The sequence below is a fragment of the Megalops cyprinoides genome, chromosome 7, assembly GCF_013368585.1.
Source record: "Megalops cyprinoides isolate fMegCyp1 chromosome 7, fMegCyp1.pri, whole genome shotgun sequence".
Lineage (NCBI taxonomy): Eukaryota > Metazoa > Chordata > Actinopteri > Elopiformes > Megalopidae > Megalops > Megalops cyprinoides.
The window spans coordinates 34535153-34554204 of NC_050589.1; the positions used below are offsets into that span (position 1 = coordinate 34535153).

Sequence of the window (19052 nt, forward strand, 5' to 3'; positions counted from 1 at the left end):
TCCGTCTTTGGGCCAGCAGTTTCACATTGTGGCTAGGGAACTAGACATCTAGAATAGCTAGTTGAGTGATTAGAATGTTCAAATCTTGGATGAGGTGCTGCTGTTTTTTTTTTTTTCTTTGAGTCCTGGGTAAGAAGAGGTAGTGAGCAAGTATTAAAAAAAAAAAAAAAAAAAAAATCAAATTTTCCATGAGTAACTTTACAACACCAGGCTTTAATCCCACACAGTGACATCGATTAGTCACTAAAAGGCATGGTGTCACTAATTAGTCACTAAAAGGCATCATTACATTTTCACTTCCATAAATGCGTTTTCATTAATGCCTCTCTTTGTGAGAGGAGGGCTGTCTCTTCTGTTTCCTATGGAACAGCCACACCTCCCAGGTTCCTCCTACATTTCCCAGCCTGCACTAGGGTTTTGCATCAGTGGCTGCTGCGAGGCAGTCTGTGTTATGAATTTAAAAACCTGGGCTGCTCACTGCGCAGGGCACTTCACTCCTGCTGGCCTTGCCTGCTTGTGTGTTCTCACACGCTCTGGAGAGAGCTGAAAGGGGAAAGCCTGTCCCGTCTCCAGTGCCTCATAGAGTAAAAAAGTTATGCCCAGTTTGTCTTTACTCCCCTACCACCCGACACAAGGGAAACTACAACTCCCAGGTGTCAGGGGAAGCGGAGTTCTCAAAAGAGCTACCTCAGGCTGGTGGTTACTACAGTTGTGACTAAATGGGAATGCGAATGAATTTGTTTTTGCCCTCTGCACTTCCTTTAAAGCTCCCCTTCTCCAAAGGGAGGAGTTAGAAGGATACAGTCCCCCAGTCCTCTGTTCTCAGACAGGGAGCTTTCTCCCAGTGGAGAATCTGTGCTGGAACAGAGCGGGTTGTAGGGGCTGAATGAGCTATCACATGCCCCTGTGCAAGCGACAACTGATGCTGGAGATGCGGTCAGATTGGATCTTTCACCAGCGAGGAATGTTGTCTGTAATCACTGGGATCTGTGCGCTGCCGCCCCACTCCGGCACTTCCCAGCATGTTATCCGTGTTATCAGTCACAGCCGTGCTCCCGAGGTGCGGCCGTCACCTGAGAAGGCCGGCTGTTCCCGCAGTCACATTCGATTGGTAGACCTAGGCCGTACGTTTGTCAGCTGACATCACCGCCTGCTGTCCGCCTGCAGAGAAAGACCAGGCCCTGTAACTACACAAAGGAGTCACGCTTTTTAGATGTAGAGGAACAGGACATGTCAGAACAGGACGCGGCCGCGAACCCACTGAGGCCGTGTTCCTGCCGCACCCCTCTCGCCCCGCCTTTTCATCCGCCGCTTCCTGATAACAGACCCAAAAAAGGGAAATCGCCATGAGCAGCTGGGGTTTTTTTTTTTCTTTAAACCCCCCTGACGCTGAATCCGTGCCGCCGCAGGGGTGACGGGCAGGGGAGCGGGTGGGATGCTCTTGTTTGTCCCTTTTTTCATTTCTCTTTTCCATTTGTCTCCATTTCCCGGGATAATAGAAATGCCAGAGCGGAGGGCCCTGTCGTGCCTCCGACTTCAAAAACTCCATTTCCAAAAGTGACAGAACAATTTACCATTCCCCGCGTTCTCCAGCAGTTAATTAAAAGTTCCCGGTAGCCCCGGCCGCGCGCTCTCCCGCCTCAACCCATGAGGTCTAGGGGAGGCATTAAACTCTCCGCTTAACCGCGGATAAACATTTTTGATGACTGCCCATTAGATTTATGTGCGGCAATCGGACAGCTGCCCCTTCTGCTGTTGATTCAGCCATGAAGTGAGGTGTCTTTAAACGGACTAAAGGGTTGTTTTCTGAAGAAAAGAATGTTCCTGTAAAGTTAACTTTCAATATACGTTACATTACATTCCTTTAGCAGACTTCCACCACAAGAGAACAGAAGTGTATCCATCCGAGATACATGAGCAACAGTGTCAGACCAGGCTAACAACACTCCCAGACTGCGAGGTGCATGTACAAAAAGCACTACAGAATGCTATAAGCAAACTACAAGAATGAATACTCCAGGAATAAATGCATTTAACTGGAGCTTGAGGTGTATTTGACAGTTTCCATAGATCCTCTCATGGCACCATACAGGGCGCTTTTTGAAGACTAGTGCAGGGCTGGTAGAGAGAAAAAGAAAAGAATTTCTCTTGGGACACTGACAGGTTTTCATGGAGGTTGATGCTGTGTCATCGTCGGCGAGGCAGCTGACTCCGCCGCGCGCACCTCCCCGCCGCGCTTCACACGTTCCTCCCCTGCGTTGATGAATGATTTATGTGTCCGCATTACCGCGCTGGGTTTCATCGCACGGTACAGTAGCTGTCAGCGGGGGGCTCTGATTGCGTCCTGTGTTCCTGAGTACAGGATATAAGCCACAACGCTGCGTCCGGCGGGGCACGCACCAGCAGGGAAAAACAATGGACAATACTCAAGGGGCTCCGACTTATGTAGACTCCACCAGATCCTCCACGAGGTAATTACTGGCAGGGCGTACATTCCAGTCCCAGGGAGATACATTATTTAGGAACAAGAAGGGGGAGAAAAAAGCCCTCCCAGCATCAATGTGGTTTAACAGGGTTGAGTACAGTTCAGAAAACCTACCCGAGGCAATTAAAAGGAGCCCTTTGAAGGTCACGGCTTGATGTGAAAGTCTCTTTGTGGAGGAGGAGGAGAGGGAGCGGGATGACTTGAAATGTGATTTAGGAGCCGTCTTAATGCGGCCAGGGCAGCGAGGAGCGGGGCAGCGTGCCGGGAGATCATTAGCGCACGCGACTTCCATCCTGTCATGGGATCCGCTTCTCCTGCTCTCTGGACCGCAGGCTAAAAAAGACGGAGCGCTCCCTTGTTTTTTATTCAAGGTGAGTTCCCAGAGCATGGCCATTTAGAGAGCACAAAAATCAGGGGGCGTTACCCTGACAGACCAGACCAATCAGAGCCCGCCCTCCATTTACACAAAGAGGAATGCACCAATCAAAATTCTGGTTAGCACGAAGCTTGCTTGACCAGTACATGAAGACCATGTTTTTAATGTAACAAGCGTGTTCTCTGCACCCGTTTCATTGAGTCACCTCATAGCATTGTTTTGGGGAATGTTGAACACCAGCTTGGGTAGACTTCATCTTAATCTTCAACCACCAGACATTTAAACCAGACAACAATATATATGAATGTAGCCTGGCAGCACAGGCAACAATGGGAAAGAACCAAAGGAGCAAACCAGGACAAAGGTCCGGGCCCTCGCCACCCGGGAAACGCACTACCGGTAACCATATTTATTCATTCCTCTCATCACGTCTCATTGCATCTGATCCTGTTTGCAGGACTGTATTGACAATCAGTGTCCTTTAAACGCAGGCGTGAATTAGGCCCCGCTAAGTGCTCCTTGATAGACGTTTATTGAAATCGGGAGGCCGCTAATGCAAGGTGTAGCCCTGGTTGCGGGAGTGGATTTGATGAGAAGTTAATAGCTTCTCTCCCTCCCCCCCCCCCAACCCCACCTCCATTGGAAGGTGTTTATGACGGCGAATCTATAAGTGGAGCTGGCTCGTCGGGCCATGTTATGTTAACCTTTAATGTGCCTATCCAGAAATTCTTAGGAGTGGTCTAGCTTTCCAAGAACCCCACCCCACCCCACCCCGCCCCTCCCAGGGAACTGCGTCATAATACGTGCAACTCAAGCTCACGCGTTTCGCATTTAATTAGACTGGCAGCAATATGGCGCATGTTGGACGCATCCCCGGAGCGAAGGCGCGTTTTGTGTGAGGGGCTGTTGACACTGGACTTGAATGTAAAGGGATGGGGGGGGTTGGGGGGTGGAGGGAGGGGTGATATTGCTACTGTGCTGGATCTGCTGTCAGCCGAATTGCTATTGCTGGGCTTACGAAACCGATGTAAAGGGCGAATGCAAGCCGGGTCACGTTGCTGCAGTCAGCTCGCTCAAGTGTACGGCACGGGGAAGCTTGTCGACGGGAGATAACACAGAATTATACTCACCTGCCCACACAAACGGCCCTGTTTCCAGCAGTCTGCTGCGGTGAAGCGGTTTAGTGTAGGCCATGCAGACCCGCACCGGCTTCTCCTTCACGGAGGAACCTATAGGAGCACCGTGGGCTTATTCACATTCATTCACCGATCTGGGTTATTATTTGGATAACAGGTGGTGCACACATACATCCCTGAGGTTTTTTCATGCTTTATGTCTCTTTTATTCTCTGTGTCTACCACTCTCTACTGCTCTTTTTTTTGTCCTGCTCTCTTTCTCTCTCTCTCTCCCTCCCTCCCTCCCTCCCTCTCTCCCTCCCTCCCTCCCTCTCTCTCTCTCTCCCTCCCTCCCTCTCTCTCCCTCCCTCTCTGTTCTCTGTTCTTTTCTTTAGGGGAGCAGTGGTTGTGGTAGGAGTGGGTTATGGGATTGGGGGTGCATGATGTGCATTGTATGGTGGGATTGTGGTTGAAGTACCTTTTTGTCATTTTTTTGGAATTTTTAATGGTGCAGTGAAGAAAATCAGAAGTCAAGTTCTCTCTCCTCTGATCTCTCTCTCTGGCCCTCTCCCCTCTGCAGTCTATCTTTCTTTTTTCTCTCTCCCTCTTTTTCTCTCTTCTGTTCTCTCGCTCTCTCTCTCTCAGTTGAATTCAGTTAAATTCAGACAAGCTTTATTGGCAAGACCACACAGATATACAGTATTTCCAAAGCAATTTTCACATAATTATGTGAATAAAATGACAACTGAAAATTATGCATACACATCTACACACATACAGAAACACACATACATATATTTATTTACATTTACATTTCTCTTCACTCTTCTCTTCACTCTGGTCCCCTATCTATTGCTCTTCTGTTCTCTCTCTATCCCTCTCCCTCCCTGTCTCTTCTGTTCTCTCCCCCTCTCTCTCCCTCTCTATCTCTCTTCTGTTCTCTCTCTCTCTTTAGGCTCTGTCTGGTTCTGAGACGATGATGCATGGTTTCATTTGCCAATTCTTTTTTTTTTTTTTTGTGCCCGGCTAAATTCAAACAGGAGGCAGAGACAGGAGGCAAAAAAACCCTCCTGAAGGAAAAGTTTGCTCTCCCTAAATTAAACCTTGTCAGTTTTTTTTCCTCTCCGGGCACGGGGAGGGGGGGTTTGATTTAAGAATGGCCTATCCATCATGGCGGCGTGCTCCGATGGTGCTTCCAATTTTGGCGCAAATTGCCCAGACCCGTGGAGCAATTACAGAAAGGCAGCGGAGCCGACCGCTCTCGCCTATCCGGAATATCCTCTCCGCAATTAGAGCAGTGCGCCGCTCCTGTCCCCCCCACCTCCCCGCATCCTCTCATGGTGTCTGATTAAGACGCGCTCCTTCGCAGCCTGAATGATAGAGGCTCATTTGCAGCGGCTCTTTATTTAAGGATCCACGCCGGTTCCCCTCCCTCCCTCCCTGCCCAGGTGATGAATCGAGCTCTCACATGGTTAAATCAACCTAGATGAAAATGACATTTTTTTTTAATATGAATAGGCCCTCTCGATAATTTGCTCCACATCCTGCAAGAGACAAAGGATCTTCGCTCCGTAACCCGAGATCGGTAATTGAAATGTATTTTTCTTCCCCAAAGTCTACTGAATGCACTCCCCGCGGTCACATTCTCTACATCTCCCAAAAAAAAAAAACCCTGAATATCGCACTCATTTTGCTGAAGCCTAAAATGATCCTGAATAGAGCTACAATTATAAAAAAATGAGGATTATAATAAAAGGTGTACGTCTGCTTACAACAATATCTATTAAGCACAGGAGGGAAAGAAAGGAGAAAGGCCTGCGTGTCCTGCAGAACCTGCTGTTGTGTCGTCTCGTTATAATGAACGGAAGCGGTGGAGGAGCCGTGTTATTCTGATCGCGGGCCGAGGCGGCGTGTACGTTTCGGATCTGTTGAGAACATGTCTCAGCCTCATCCCTGTTACTAACGGGTCAAAGCCCCAAACAGGAGACACGTCACCCACCCTGAGGCCCGTGGGGGCCTGCTGCCCCATCCCAACCTCAGACACTCTCTGTTCCAGGACCCCCCCCGACCCGTAGGTCACCCGTCAGCCCGTTTCTCTTTTCTACACCCCCCTCTCAGTCTTTCCTCTTGTAACGTGAGCAGGAGTCTTTTGCCGTTTCTCCTCTTGGCAGGCCTCCAGCAGCTGTTCCTGTGCCAGGCAGAGTTTCGGGCTGGGGGGGGGGGTTGATATCGTCCTTGATTCCTGCTGTCCTCTTGTATAATTACTCTCCTCAGAGGGGCTGTTCGGTGCGCTTACGGTCAGATTAAAGGGATCCCTTTTCCCTGGCGCTTTATGTAAAGGTTGCCCACAGTGGTAACATGATACCTGGCCTGCGACTGGGTTTAGAATAACACCCGGGCAGGCCAGCCGTGATGTATAAGGGTGCGGGGAGCCACATTGGGCCGGTCTGAGCCCGGACCGCCGGATTCGACGCTGCTGCTCCAAACACACCCCGCTCCGGGACCATTTGTCTGTGGCGGCTTGACACATCGACTCCGTACACAGTCTGCTATGGTTTTAAGGACTTAGATTTTTCACTGCTGTCAAATCCGTCACAGAGCACCTTAAAATGAATCCTTAAATACACAGAATCCCCCAAGTAGTTATTTCTTCCTGTTTGTCAGTGTTGGTGGTCACTTCTACTGAGATTTTTTTCCTCCACACACACACACACACACACACACACACACACACACACACACACACACATAGGTGACTCCCTTCCCAGACAGTGGGCAGCCTTGGGGTAGCTGACAATCACGTGTCCGTCACCGTGCTGAGAGACATATGCAGACATACATCCACAGCTGCATATGTGTGTAAATATGCCATATACTTTTTGTGTGGTACTGTGAGGTACTCTACTTGGAAGAGGCTTAGATTTAGGCCTTTGACTGATGGAATCTGGGCATTTCAGCTTTGGGTGTGTCCAGTGTCCAGTCAGAGAGTATTGTCCAGGACACATATGCTGATTGGAGTAATTAGCCCTGCTGTCAATCTGATCCTCAGACAATCAGTCAGTCAGGCTTCATTTCATATAGTGCCTTTAGTGAGTAAATTGAGTACTTCACAGAGTGTGTGCTTTAATGCAATGAACTGATGGGCAGTAATGAGAGAGAACAGCGAACCCATAGGAATGGTCTGAAAAAGACAATGAGATCCAAGCCATGCTGGTTTGTGAACAAGTTGATGCCTCAGTGCAACACTCCATGAGTTGCATGTACTGTTACATGCGGATCTGTTCATCTTAATCAGAAAACTGAGCATCTCTGTCTCTTTCTTTCTTTGTGTGTGTGTGTGTGTGTGTGTGTGTGTGTGTGTATGCAGGTGAGCCGGGTGCCAGTGGAGAGCTGCGAGCAGTATACCAGCTGTGCGGAGTGCCTCGGCTCCAGGGATCCCCACTGTGGCTGGTGTGTCCTCCACAACATGTGAGTGAAGCCGCTGTTTCACCTCCTATAGCCCAGGCCCACTGCACAACAACAGGATTAATGCTGTCTGTATCTGCTGAGCGGAGACAGAGCTCTCTGATTAACATCCAGTGCTCTCTCTTATAATCCATTAACAGTGCAATTATACAGCATTAACACACAGACAGCACAGGAAAGGGTCACTGGGTGATGCCGTTTGAAAATGGGTGGAGTGCTGTAGGCCCCTGTTCACAGACCTTGAGTTGAGACCTTGAGACACTGATGGAAGTGAATTCTGGGAATTGCCACTGTGACCTAGGATTGGTCAGAGCTGGAAGAAGGGGGAGGGGCTCCCTTGTCTGTGAACATTTATGGGAAATTTTTGGTGGAGTTATGTTAATTGACGCAATACTTCAAACAGATGCTGGAAAACTGTTCTGTGTAACATCTGTGGCCCTTGTTTAAATTGAGGATAGAGTAATGCATGAACGCAGTCAGCGACTAGAGGCGGTCAGACTTCCTTCCCGTGGCTGTGTTTTGACCTTCTCTCATGGCGGTGTTCATTTCCAGCTCAATAAATCCACCGTTTATAGACCCTCACAGAGAGGCACCATCTTGCCTGCAGCTCCCTGCGGTGTGTCATCGCCAATTTCCAATAGATTGAAATCAGTATTATTTTGGGTGTTTTGTTTGCGCAATGCAAAAAAAAAAAAAAAAAAAACCCCAAAGTACTTTCACAGGTTCTTCCGCTGTGTTTAAAAAGCTTTCTCACACAACCCCCCCAGTCCAGGATTTCTCTCACCCAAGCATGACTGATGCTAATCGTCACTGTTTTTTGCCACAGTTTTGAAATTTATTGCGATGACGATAAATAAAAGCGGAAAATCTCAGGAGAGCGGTTTGGGGTGTTTTTTCTGCTGACTGGGGAAAGTAGACAGGATAGTTAGCATTTTCATTTTCATTTTCTTTTAATCTCATCGCACCAGACCAAAGATAGTGCATATTCAGCGGATTAATACCATAAAAGCAGTATTTATTATTTTCCTTTAAAAGGCGGCCGTCAGCGCCGGCTGTATTTCACGCCTGCAGTAACGCGTTGCTAATGGCCGTTTGGTGCGGACCCTCCTGGAAGGTGGCGTGCCGTGCAGAGTGTTGAAAGTGCCTCCTGGTCACTCCTCTCCCCTCCCTCTCTCTGTCTCCCCCTGGCAGCTGCTCGCGGAAGGACAGGTGCGACCGGGCGGAGGAGCCGCAGCGCTTTGCCTCAGACCCGCGGCAGTGCGTGGAGCTCAGCATCCAGCCCAGGAACATTTCCGTCACCATGTCCGAAGTGCAGGTTCGCCACGCGCTGTGTGTGTGCGTGCGTGTGTGTGGGTATGTGTGCTCGTGTGCGTGTGTGTGTGCTACCTTGTGTAAGGGTTTGTGTGTGTGTGTGTGTGTGTGTTTGTGTGTGTTTGTGTGTGTTTGTGTGTGGGTGTGTGTGTAGGTGTGTAGGTGTGTTTGTGTGTATGGGTGTGTGGGTATGTGTGCTCGTGTGCGTGTGTGTGTGCTACCTTGTGTAAGGGTGTGTGTGTGTGTGTGTGTGTGTGTTTGTGTGTGGGTGTGTGTGTAGGTGTGTAGGTGTGTTTGTGTGTATGGGTGTGTGGGTGTGTGTGCTTGTGTGCGTGTGTGTGTGTTACCTTGTGTAAGGGTGTGTGTGTGTGTGTGTGTGTGTGTGTTTGTGTCTGTGAGTTACTGTGTGTTAGGGTGTGTGTGAGTAAATGAGTGTGACTCTTAGGGAATGATTACTGGCATGAGGCTGTTGCAGGTTGCAGGTTCAAATCCCAAGCGGGAAACCCCCCACTCGAGGCGCTTAACCTGAATTGCAACAGTAAATGACTGCACTGTATACTCGGGTATTATGGAATAAAATGTAAGCTGTGTAACCTGTGTCCCCAGCTGGTGCTGCAGGCCCGCAATGTGCCCGACCTTTCTGCGGGGGTCAACTGCTCCTTCGAGGACTACACAGAGAGCGAGGGCCGCATCGAGGGAGGCTACATCTACTGCCTGTCCCCCTCCTCCCGCGACGTCGTGCCCATCACCCGCGGCCAGGGTGAGCCATACGTGTGTGTGTGTGCGCGTGCGTGCGTGTGTGTGCGTGTGCGTGCGTGTGTGTGTGTGTGTGTGCGCGTGCGTGCGTGTGTGTGCGTGTGTGTGTGTGTGTGTGTGTGTGTGTGTGTGTGTGTGTGTGTGTGTGTGTGTGTGTGTGCGCACGTGTGTGTGCACGTGCATGCGTGTGTGCGCCTGCCTGCATGCGTGTGTGTGTGTGTGTTTGTGTACATCTCCCCGCCATGTCCGCTCCGAGTGTTCTGCTGCCAAGCCTCCCTCTCCTCTTTCTGACGAGCTCCTCCGCAGAGGTGACTGAAGGTCAGAGCTCTCGGCTTTCCGGCTGCCTTGAACGACCTCCAGTGAAATATTTGGGCAGTGTCATCGGAGGAAGCAGTATTAATTAGGAGCCTGTCTTTCATTCGTTTATCAGACAGCAGGGTAGGATGTGACCGCTGCCGTCCTCCCCGGCACTGACCAGGGGGGAATGTAGGATAGTGTTGCGCACAGCTGGCTCTGATGGGTTGGGAGTGGCTCTGTTCAGGGTATGTTTGAGCCTGGAAAGGGCAGCAGTTGAGGTTTAATCAGCTCACAGGCTTCAGACAGCAGTGTGCTGTAGTGGTAACGAACAGGGCTAACGCAAAAGCAGAGCATGTGCTATCATACTCTTGGGCGAGGTATTTAACCTCAGTTTCTTCAGTATATATCTGGCTCTATAAATGGGTAATGTGTAAAATTGTAGGCTATGTGAGTTGCTTTGGATAAGACCGTCTGCTGAGCAAATGTAATGTCGTGTCTCACTGCTGGTCTGACAAGCTCACAGATGTCACTGCTGTCCCGACCAGCTCACAGACATCTGGTATCATACTGGTATTTAGACCAATGAAGGGCAGGAGGAAGAGGAACCGATTTGCTCTCTCATTCTAATAATGACTTCAAAAGCTTGAAATCTAAGAGGCGCTGCTGGTTGACTCTAGTGTCGGGCTTCAGCTGCGATCCAAATGAGGGGGAGTGTGTTTTCCGCTTTATATTCCCTGTCCTCCTTCTGTTTCTTCCTTCTAAAAAAAAACCTACATTCTCAGAAGCTCCAGATGAATGAGCAGCACTTACCTGAGATCAGTAGAAGAGCACTGACCTGCTGTCAGTGGGACAGCACTGATCTGAGATCAGAAGGGAGGCACTGACCTGCGATCAGAGGAACAGCACCGACCTCGAGATCAGAGGAGCGGGACTGATCTGAGTCTCTTTGCAGGTGACAAGCGTGTGGTCAAGCTGTACTTGAAGTCCAAGGAGACGGGGAAGAAGTTCGCCAGCGTGGACTTCGTCTTTTACAACTGCAGCGTCCACCAGTCGTGAGTCCAGAGGCCTATACTGGCTTCCTCCTTCAATTCCCCTCTTCTCTCCCTTTCTCTCTCCTCCTGTTTCATCCCATCCCTCCCTGCCCACTATATTTTCCCCATCCAATCACTGTGGAGCACACAGAGGTCGGAAGTCACAGCTGCTGGGGGGGTTGAGCGTGGTAAAAATGACCATGTTTACTAGGAGCTGGAGGTGACAAAAGCCACAGCTGGGGGCATAGACTGAGATAGTGTACGTGGAAATGGACACGCAACCCCCAACCCCCTTTCCCCTCCCGCTGTGTGAGTGACAGATTCCAGCTGACCACCAGTGGGATGACTGTGGTACTTGCTGGTGGTGGGGTGTATGGGCTGGGGAGGGCTCCAGATGGTGCAGGACCTATGAGCAGGACGCCCCATCCCCCAAAGACCCCTCCCAGTCACCACAGTGTCCCTCTTGAGGATTTTGAGGTGCTCTGTCTCAGACACCCAATACTCCCTCGCATGACTCATCGGCTCATCTCACGCAAAAATCATATCAGAAACCAGGAATCGAATATACATCTCACAGACCGTACGCACTGAAATAACAGCCTAACATGACACTCACAACGCCTCTTATTGGCTGAAAGTGATCCAGCTGTGTATATGTGTGCTTATAGATTTTTATTTGAGATGCTGGGGTTTGTTACCCCTGATGAGATCGTTTGAGATCCGGTGACTCGGTGCATCTATGAAGTCAATGCAGTCAGGCTATACTGGGGTGAGCTATATCCACCTGGGGTCCAGTGCGCTTTCACTGCGGTGTGTGCGTGCATGTGTTTGTAAGCATATCAATGTCTGGACATACGTGCGTGTGCGCGCGCGCGTGTGTGTGTGTGTGTGTGTGTTTGCGTATATCTGTGTCTGTACATACATGGTTGTACACATTTGCATGTTTGTTTTGTGCATTTATTTTTTTTAAGATATACCCGTGCTTGTACATGCACGTGTGTATCTGTCTGTGTGTGTGTGTGTTTGTGTGTGTGTGGGCATGTGACTCGTTGCTGACTAGTAGAAGAAACGCTGGGATGTTGAAACCTTCGCAGGGCTTGTGTCAGTAAATGTGTCACAAGTGAGGGTGTGTTCCCTCTGAACCCAGCTCACAGGCTCATATCAGGGCCACTGTTCCCCACCCTCCCCTCCTCTCCCCTCCTCTCCCCTCCTCTCCCCCGGCTCGTAAGACCCGAAGCTGATCCCTCTGTGCTGCTCCACATGTTCCCCACACCAGAAGATGTCCAGACGCCCCCGCTCCTCCCCCACCCCTTTATTTATCAAGCTGATTATTCCTCGACCCTGCACTTAGAAATGGCATACATTTGCATACTCCAGCAATATTCATCTAATTAACCACCCTACTGTCCCATCTGAGGTGGAAATAATAGGCAAAATGAAATGGAAAAGCCCCCGCAGCTATGATTACTACTTGATTAAATATGTCCATATTTTTTTTTCCCCTTTAATAGTTTTATCAGAGGGCGAGCACGCTTTGTACATAGGGGATGAGTTGGAAGCAGAGTGGGGTTCGGTCACGCCCGCGTATGGGATGAGAGGGGGCGGAGCTGAACCCGCCCGCTTAGGTGCCTGGGATGAAACGCCTGACTTCTGCCCCCTCTGAAAAGAGAGAGCTGGAGATAATAACTGAACATAGCTGTTGAAAAATTACTAGGGAGGGAGAAAGACAAGCTGGAGGGAGATGGAAAATCCAGAAAAGAAACCCAGTAATGAGTAGCCATGGATGTCTGTGCATGTACTTATTACATATTGTGTAATTGTTATTGTTCCCATGTAATTCTTGTTATTGTGATGGTTGCTATTCAATGTGTTGTATTTTTCTGATTGTCTGAAGGAGAGTGCTGGTAAGCCACCTGTGAGCTTAGCTGTATAATTAGTCATTGCCTGTTGTTGTTTTCGGTCACCTCTGCTCTGGCAACGCTGTTCTACGCCATGCCAGCAGAGCACCTTGAAACAGAAACTGAGAGAGAGGGAGAGAGGCAGGTGAAAAGAGAGAGAGAGAGAGAGAGAGAGAGAGAGAGAGAGAGAGAGAGAGAGAGAGAGAGAGATGAAAGGAAATGAGCAGACAAAGGGAGGAAAAACAGAGGGATGGAAAGAGAGAGAGAGAGAGAGAGACTGGCAGACGCAGAGACCGAGGCTGCGTGTGATCAGATAAGGCCAGCCCCGCCTCACAGCCGTGCCTCTCTCTGCGCAGTAGAGACAGAGCCGGGAGGCGTGTGATAGGCTGAGGGAGCGAGGCGTTCCGCGGGAGCCGTGTCGGCCGCTCTGTCTTCCCGGCGAAACCCACACCGGCCGGCTCCCATTGTGCGTTCGCGGCCGACCTCTGACCCCAGCGTGCGTGCGCTGCCGGGCTGGTGCTGTGTGCCAGCAGCGTTTGGGGGAGGGGGGGGGGGGGGGGGGGGGGTAGGGGGCTCCAAATAAAGAGCTCTCTCACGGGAGGCCCCGGCTTGGCACGGCGAATCGGCGAGTCGGTCCGCCAGCTATTTACATGCATAATAACAATATCAGAGTTTAGCATTAAAAAGGCTGGCGGAATAGCTTAATCGAGCACCCAGGTTTTTCAATGCGTTTTTAACGAAGGGAGCGTGGAGAGAGAGAAAGAAGGGGGGGGGGTAGGAAATGAATGAAAAAGAAATTGCCTCCATTGTGCCCGGGATAATGCCCTGTCCCGAAAGGGGAGCGCTCCGACCGCCGCACAATGGTGATTTCAATATGAAAGGGACGAAATGAAGGCTGGTTTTTGGAGAGGTTGGAAAGCCCCCTCATCGAGGGCCCGAGAGTGGCCTCGAGAGTGCGGGGGGGACAGCGGGTGCTCCTCCCCTCCTCAGTGACGCTCTCTCCGCCAGACGGACGAGCCCCGCCCGTTCTTACACCTCTGCTGCGAGTGCCTTGAACAAGCATTTTAGCGTGTTCTGTTTGAGAAACTCCTACTGCCATGCTTATATGAGCCCGGCGAATCCTAGACGTGAATTCACAAACATCAACACCCGGCATGCTTCCATGAATACTTGAACTGAACATGAACTGTACATGTATACACACACAAGTGCACACTGAATGGACCAATTTGTGGATATTTTACATTACATTATTGTCATTTAGCAGATACTCTTAACCAGAGCGACTTACGTAGGTTACAATTTTATCCATTTATATAGCTGGGTTTTTATTGAAGCAGTTGTGGCCGAGGGTATAACAGCAGTGCCCCAACGGGGAATCGAACCAGCAAACCTTTGGTTGTGAGCCCTACTCCTTTCCACTACACCGCACTGCTGACCGCCTGCATGGGTGTATGGATGGAAATGATAGACAGACAGACAAGCAGAGAGACAGGTAGGCATGCAGGCAGAGAGAAGGAAAACCATGTGCACGGTGGCTGTAATTCGCATCCATCAGAGGGTGAAAGGGAAGGGTTTGGTCCAGACTTGTTTCCTCTCCGCTTGAGATGTGAAGGCGTTGGCGCCGGTGTTCTGCGTCTCTGAAAGGCTCGCGCGCGGCCGCCACGGCTCGCAGTGACCCTCTGTCTGCGGGGCTCCATTGTGTTTCAGACGCAGGGAGATAAGAGAGGCTGGCCAGCGGCAGAGAGACGGGGCTTTGGAGAGTGTATCCACGGAGATCAGCGCCGGCTTAGGGAAGCGGTGGCGGCGGTGTGCGGGTCGGGGGTTGTTAGCGCGTCAGGATACACGCAGGGGTCGGAGGCCGTGACCGTCTCGATCGTCTTGGCGGGGGGATCGATGCCCGGAGCCAACGGCGGGGAATTAATCTGGCGAGCAAACAAAACGGGGCCGAAAAGCACGATCTGCACCCCCCATCCCCCCTGCCCCCCCCACTGGAACACGGGGGGGATCAATGCAGTGGGGGATTTATCAGATACAATAAGAGATTCATTCTACCTCATTACAGCCAGTTTGAGTCACTCATTATTGCGATTTGAATGGGGCGCCTAAGTGAAAAAGAGCGCATCGGGCCTATCTGGAAATTTTTCACAAAGACGCGCAAAAAAGATCAATGGATTTATTTCTGGCCGGGCCGAAAGCTAATGCCTGTTTTTCTTTTCCGGTGGATATTACGACCAATTTCCAGCAGTAATCCGCCTTTCACTCCTTCCCTCTGAACCACAATAAAAAGAAGATGAGTTTGCAGAAAGGCTTATGGCGCACTTTGGAGATTATCTTAATGTAAGTCTTTAAATATTTTGCCACTTTCCGGGCAGCTCCAAAAAAAGGGGGGGAGAAGAAAGCCCTCTCCCTCTGTAGTCACGTGGGCAAAAATTGGGGAGCGCAGGTCCGTGTTATTTGCCTGTTTTGTGCCGTGAACGCATTCCACTCGTCTCTGTGAAAGAGCTCAATGAGAGTCGCGAGGTTTTTTTTCCTCTAGGACTGATGACGGCCCTGGAGATGCAATCAGACCCTTTGGAGCCAATCAGTTGATTTTTTAGAGACCGAGGGAATTTCACCTGTCCCTCCTTGAACAGATTGCAGGAGACTGGGTTTCACCAGAGTGCGCTCAGATCTTTGGCACTGGGTGGGAGGGAGGTGTTTCTTGGATCCCGAAATGGGTAGTACTGTCACTGCTCTTTCCTCCGAACCAATCGGAATGATTTGATGAGAAGAGCAAAGTCTCTTGATTGGTCCGTAGGAATCGGTGATTGACAGCACATGGTACCTTTCAGTTTGAGGGTTCATTGGCTGGTCATGTCCACATGGGCGGGCTAATTCTGTCTGATGGTCAACCCCTGCAGGTGTGAGAGGGTACAATCATAAGGGCTTGTAGAAGCGCTTAAGTGCAGCGATGAAATTACAGGTCTGTCGTTGCCATTCCTTTTCATCCATTCAGAGAGACCATTTCTTTGAATGTACAATGAGTTGGATGCCGAGGGCCACAGAGCGAGTGAAGTGCTGTTAATTCATGACTCTGTCCTTTGACTGGGATTGTCACCAAAGATGGCCTCTGGAGGGTAACAATCCTACATGTCAGCCAAATTCTCTGGTTTCTCCAGACACATAAAAGTTAATCGATCAGTTAATCAGGTCATGTGTTTAATTAAGCCACCTCTCTGGTCCTTCAGGGCTTGAGTGGTGTTCTAATGTTTGTTCCAAATGATCACTAAATGACTTAATTGAACAAATCACCTGCATAATTGATCCAAATGATTCCATTCCCCAGCCGTTTTGAGCCCAGAGTGTGAAGTTTTAGAGAGAGAAATGACACCATTGTCCTCCAGAGAGAGGATGATGACTGGTGGTTTCGTGCTTCTATGTCATTTTAAAGTTCAGTTTTTTTTTTGGTTGGCTGATCTTGGTGTCTCCATTTGGCATTTGCATTTTACGTGTTTGTCTCATCGCATGCTTACAGTTTGGTCTGTGAGGGGCATGTACCTGGTTGGCTCACCCTTGGTTAACCCAATGTCCTCCATCTCCACTGTGGGGCCATTAAACATTAAACGGCAGCAGAAAAGCTAGGATTCAGTCAATGTCAGTCAATTTACTTCAGGTGCGAGGACCTGCGAAGCCCCTCTCTCCCCCTCTCTCCCACCTGCCCCATGCCCCTATCCTGCTAATTTGCCCCTCCCACAAGAAAAACCCCATCAATCTCCCTCCTTTCAAGACTTTCTCTTTTTCACCTTCACCCTCCCTCTCTCTTTATCACTCGCTCTAATTCTGAATGTAAAGTGTTCTTTTTTAAAAGACTTTGTGTTAAAGGGGAAAAGTAGGAGAGAGTGACAGAAGGCCTGAAGCAGAGACGGAGGAAAGTGTGACCTGGAAAAAAGCGAGAGAGAGCGTGTTTTCTGCTGATGTGTTTCCCGAGTGCTCCTCAGTAATGCCGTCCTTGCCCCCCCCCCCCCTCCGCAGCTGCCTGTCCTGCGTCAACGGCTCCTTCCCCTGCCACTGGTGCAAGTACCGGCACATGTGCACCCACAACGCCCACGACTGCTCCTTTCAGGAGGGCCGCGTCAACACCTCAGAGGTAAGTCTCCGCCCACCGCCCCTCCCCTTCCTGTGTATCGGCTGCACACTGCTGATTCATTGATTAATTCATTCTGTTTTTTCACACATGCAGTACACATGCCATATGCATACACACACACAAAAACACAATCACACAAACATTGGTAAACACTCATGTATGCCCATGGATATATGCATAAGCATACACACATGCCCGCTCACACAAACCTAGCTAAACACGCCTGTCCTCACATGTATACACACAAGTACAGAAAAAAACACTCCTGCATAGTGTTTGATAAGCCAGTGCTTGAAATGCTCCTTCACCTGTCATAGTGATGTGCATGTTGGTTTTCTGCTCATAGGAAGAGGGGACAATCAGTATGACGTAGCCTGGGCCCTGCATGCTTACACACTGCAACACACTTATCACATGGGTCTCTATTATTAAGTGCATAGGATCCTTCATTGTGAGGACCTGTGTACAGAAAACAGCTGTTACACTGTTAAAGAGCTTTGTGGGAATTGCAATGCAAAAAATATTGGCTGTGCCTTGCGTGGTAAATAAAGGCCTTTATGTACTCTGCCTCCTGATGTATGCTAATGTGTGCTGATGGCGAGCGGTGCGCCGCTGGTAGGACGCGGCCAGCGTGGGCGGCTTTCTGCTCCACTGAGCGCACTCAGGCAGGGCGTGTCAGGGAGCGCTGAACTGGAGAGTCTCATACGGGTAAAGATTAAACCGTGGGAGCAAGTCTTGGGAAAGCACAGGAGGCCCTCGCCGCTCGCAGCTTTGCCATCCGCCGCGTCGAGTGTTAGCGCCGGGCAACGCTGTTTATCCCCAGCCGGTTATTACCTGAAAATATACATTAATCACTTGCTTATTGTGTTTATGACCATGGGTTTCAGATTCTAAACACAGTTGTTCTTATGTCAGGAGCAAATCCTCCTTTTCCGATTAACTTGTAGTGTTGGTAAAGTACAATATTTTCCCATTCAAATAAATACCTAGAACATAATGCCACTGTGAATGGCAAGGGGTCTTTTCTGTTTATGAGAACACTTATGATCTGTTGTGCTGGAAGTCACTCTGCAGCGTCTGGTAAATTAATGTAATGTAATGTTTAAGATTATTAATGGGATGGGAGACACCAGCTCACTCTGTCTCACTCAGCTGAGCTCACCTTTAACAGTTTGGTCAGCTTCGGCCTCCGTTACATAGACACAGATGCAACATCAGCCAGGTAAAGGATGAGCTCATTTCTGTGCTGCTATAAGAGGCACGTACTGATCTCAGCCACGCATTAACGGTAGCCTGGAACCTGCCGAATGTACTCTGGTTTAAAACGCCAACTGAAAACCTGAAAGCTTCACCGCGGTACCCGGCAAGCGGCGAGAACACCTGTAACCACCCGAGGAAAATAATAAACGGCTGGAATGAATATCTCATGCGCCGCGCGGGCCGGGATCGACGCCTGTTTGTGAGGCCTTGCGCGATGCGCTTCATGCCCGCGGGCTGCTTCCTGGCTGACGCTGATGAGTTTCAGGGCAGACAAACAGTGCACCGGTTCGCCTAACAGCGGCTGCTGTGTGCGCACAACGCAAACCAGAATTACCTCCACTGCTCGACTCCCACTCTGTAAACAAACAGCCAGCCCAGTCTGTCAGGACGATAAGCGGTGAATTAGTTCTGATTATAACTGAATGTTTGCATGTTATGTTCCCCTGTGGACATAGACAGCAAGTCATTGAATGCATAATATCCCTTCTGTGTGGCTCACTGCTCATTTTCAGTGTTTAGAGATTGGTAACATTGTTATTGATGACTCTAATCATGCATGGGGTTCGTGCGGATTTTTATATGTTTCGTTCATGTTACGGTCTAGTAAATATGCGTCGGAGTGTGTGGACAGCAGCCCTCTGTTCATTTGAACATGTGTATGGAGCTGTAGCGTTAGGTGCTGCAGTCACACCTGACTGGATATTACCCTCACAAGTTCAAATTCAGTGTACTGCTGGAGTCGGAAGCCCTTAGCAGCCAAACACACACACACAGACACAGACACACACGCACACAGACACACACACACAGACACACGCATGTACACAGAGCAGTTGATGCCTGTGGTTATGCCAGTTGACCCCTACATCAGTTTGGTTCTGTTGTAAAAATATGTACTTCCATTAAATCTGTTTCTCTGTCTCTCTCTC

General features: G+C 49.8%; 1 protein-coding gene across 1 annotated transcript in view; it reads left to right on the forward strand.

The window, feature by feature from the left end:
- LOC118780137 (plexin-A1-like) overlaps positions 1 to 19052 on the forward strand; it is a 186703-nt gene that overhangs the window by 98162 nt on the left and 69489 nt on the right. The window contains exons 5-9 of the mRNA XM_036532463.1: positions 7344 to 7444; positions 8633 to 8756; positions 9359 to 9512; positions 10758 to 10857; positions 16749 to 16863. Coding sequence (XP_036388356.1) covers positions 7344 to 7444; positions 8633 to 8756; positions 9359 to 9512; positions 10758 to 10857; positions 16749 to 16863 — 594 coding nt within the window. The remainder of the gene's footprint in view (positions 1 to 7343; positions 7445 to 8632; positions 8757 to 9358; positions 9513 to 10757; positions 10858 to 16748; positions 16864 to 19052) is intronic.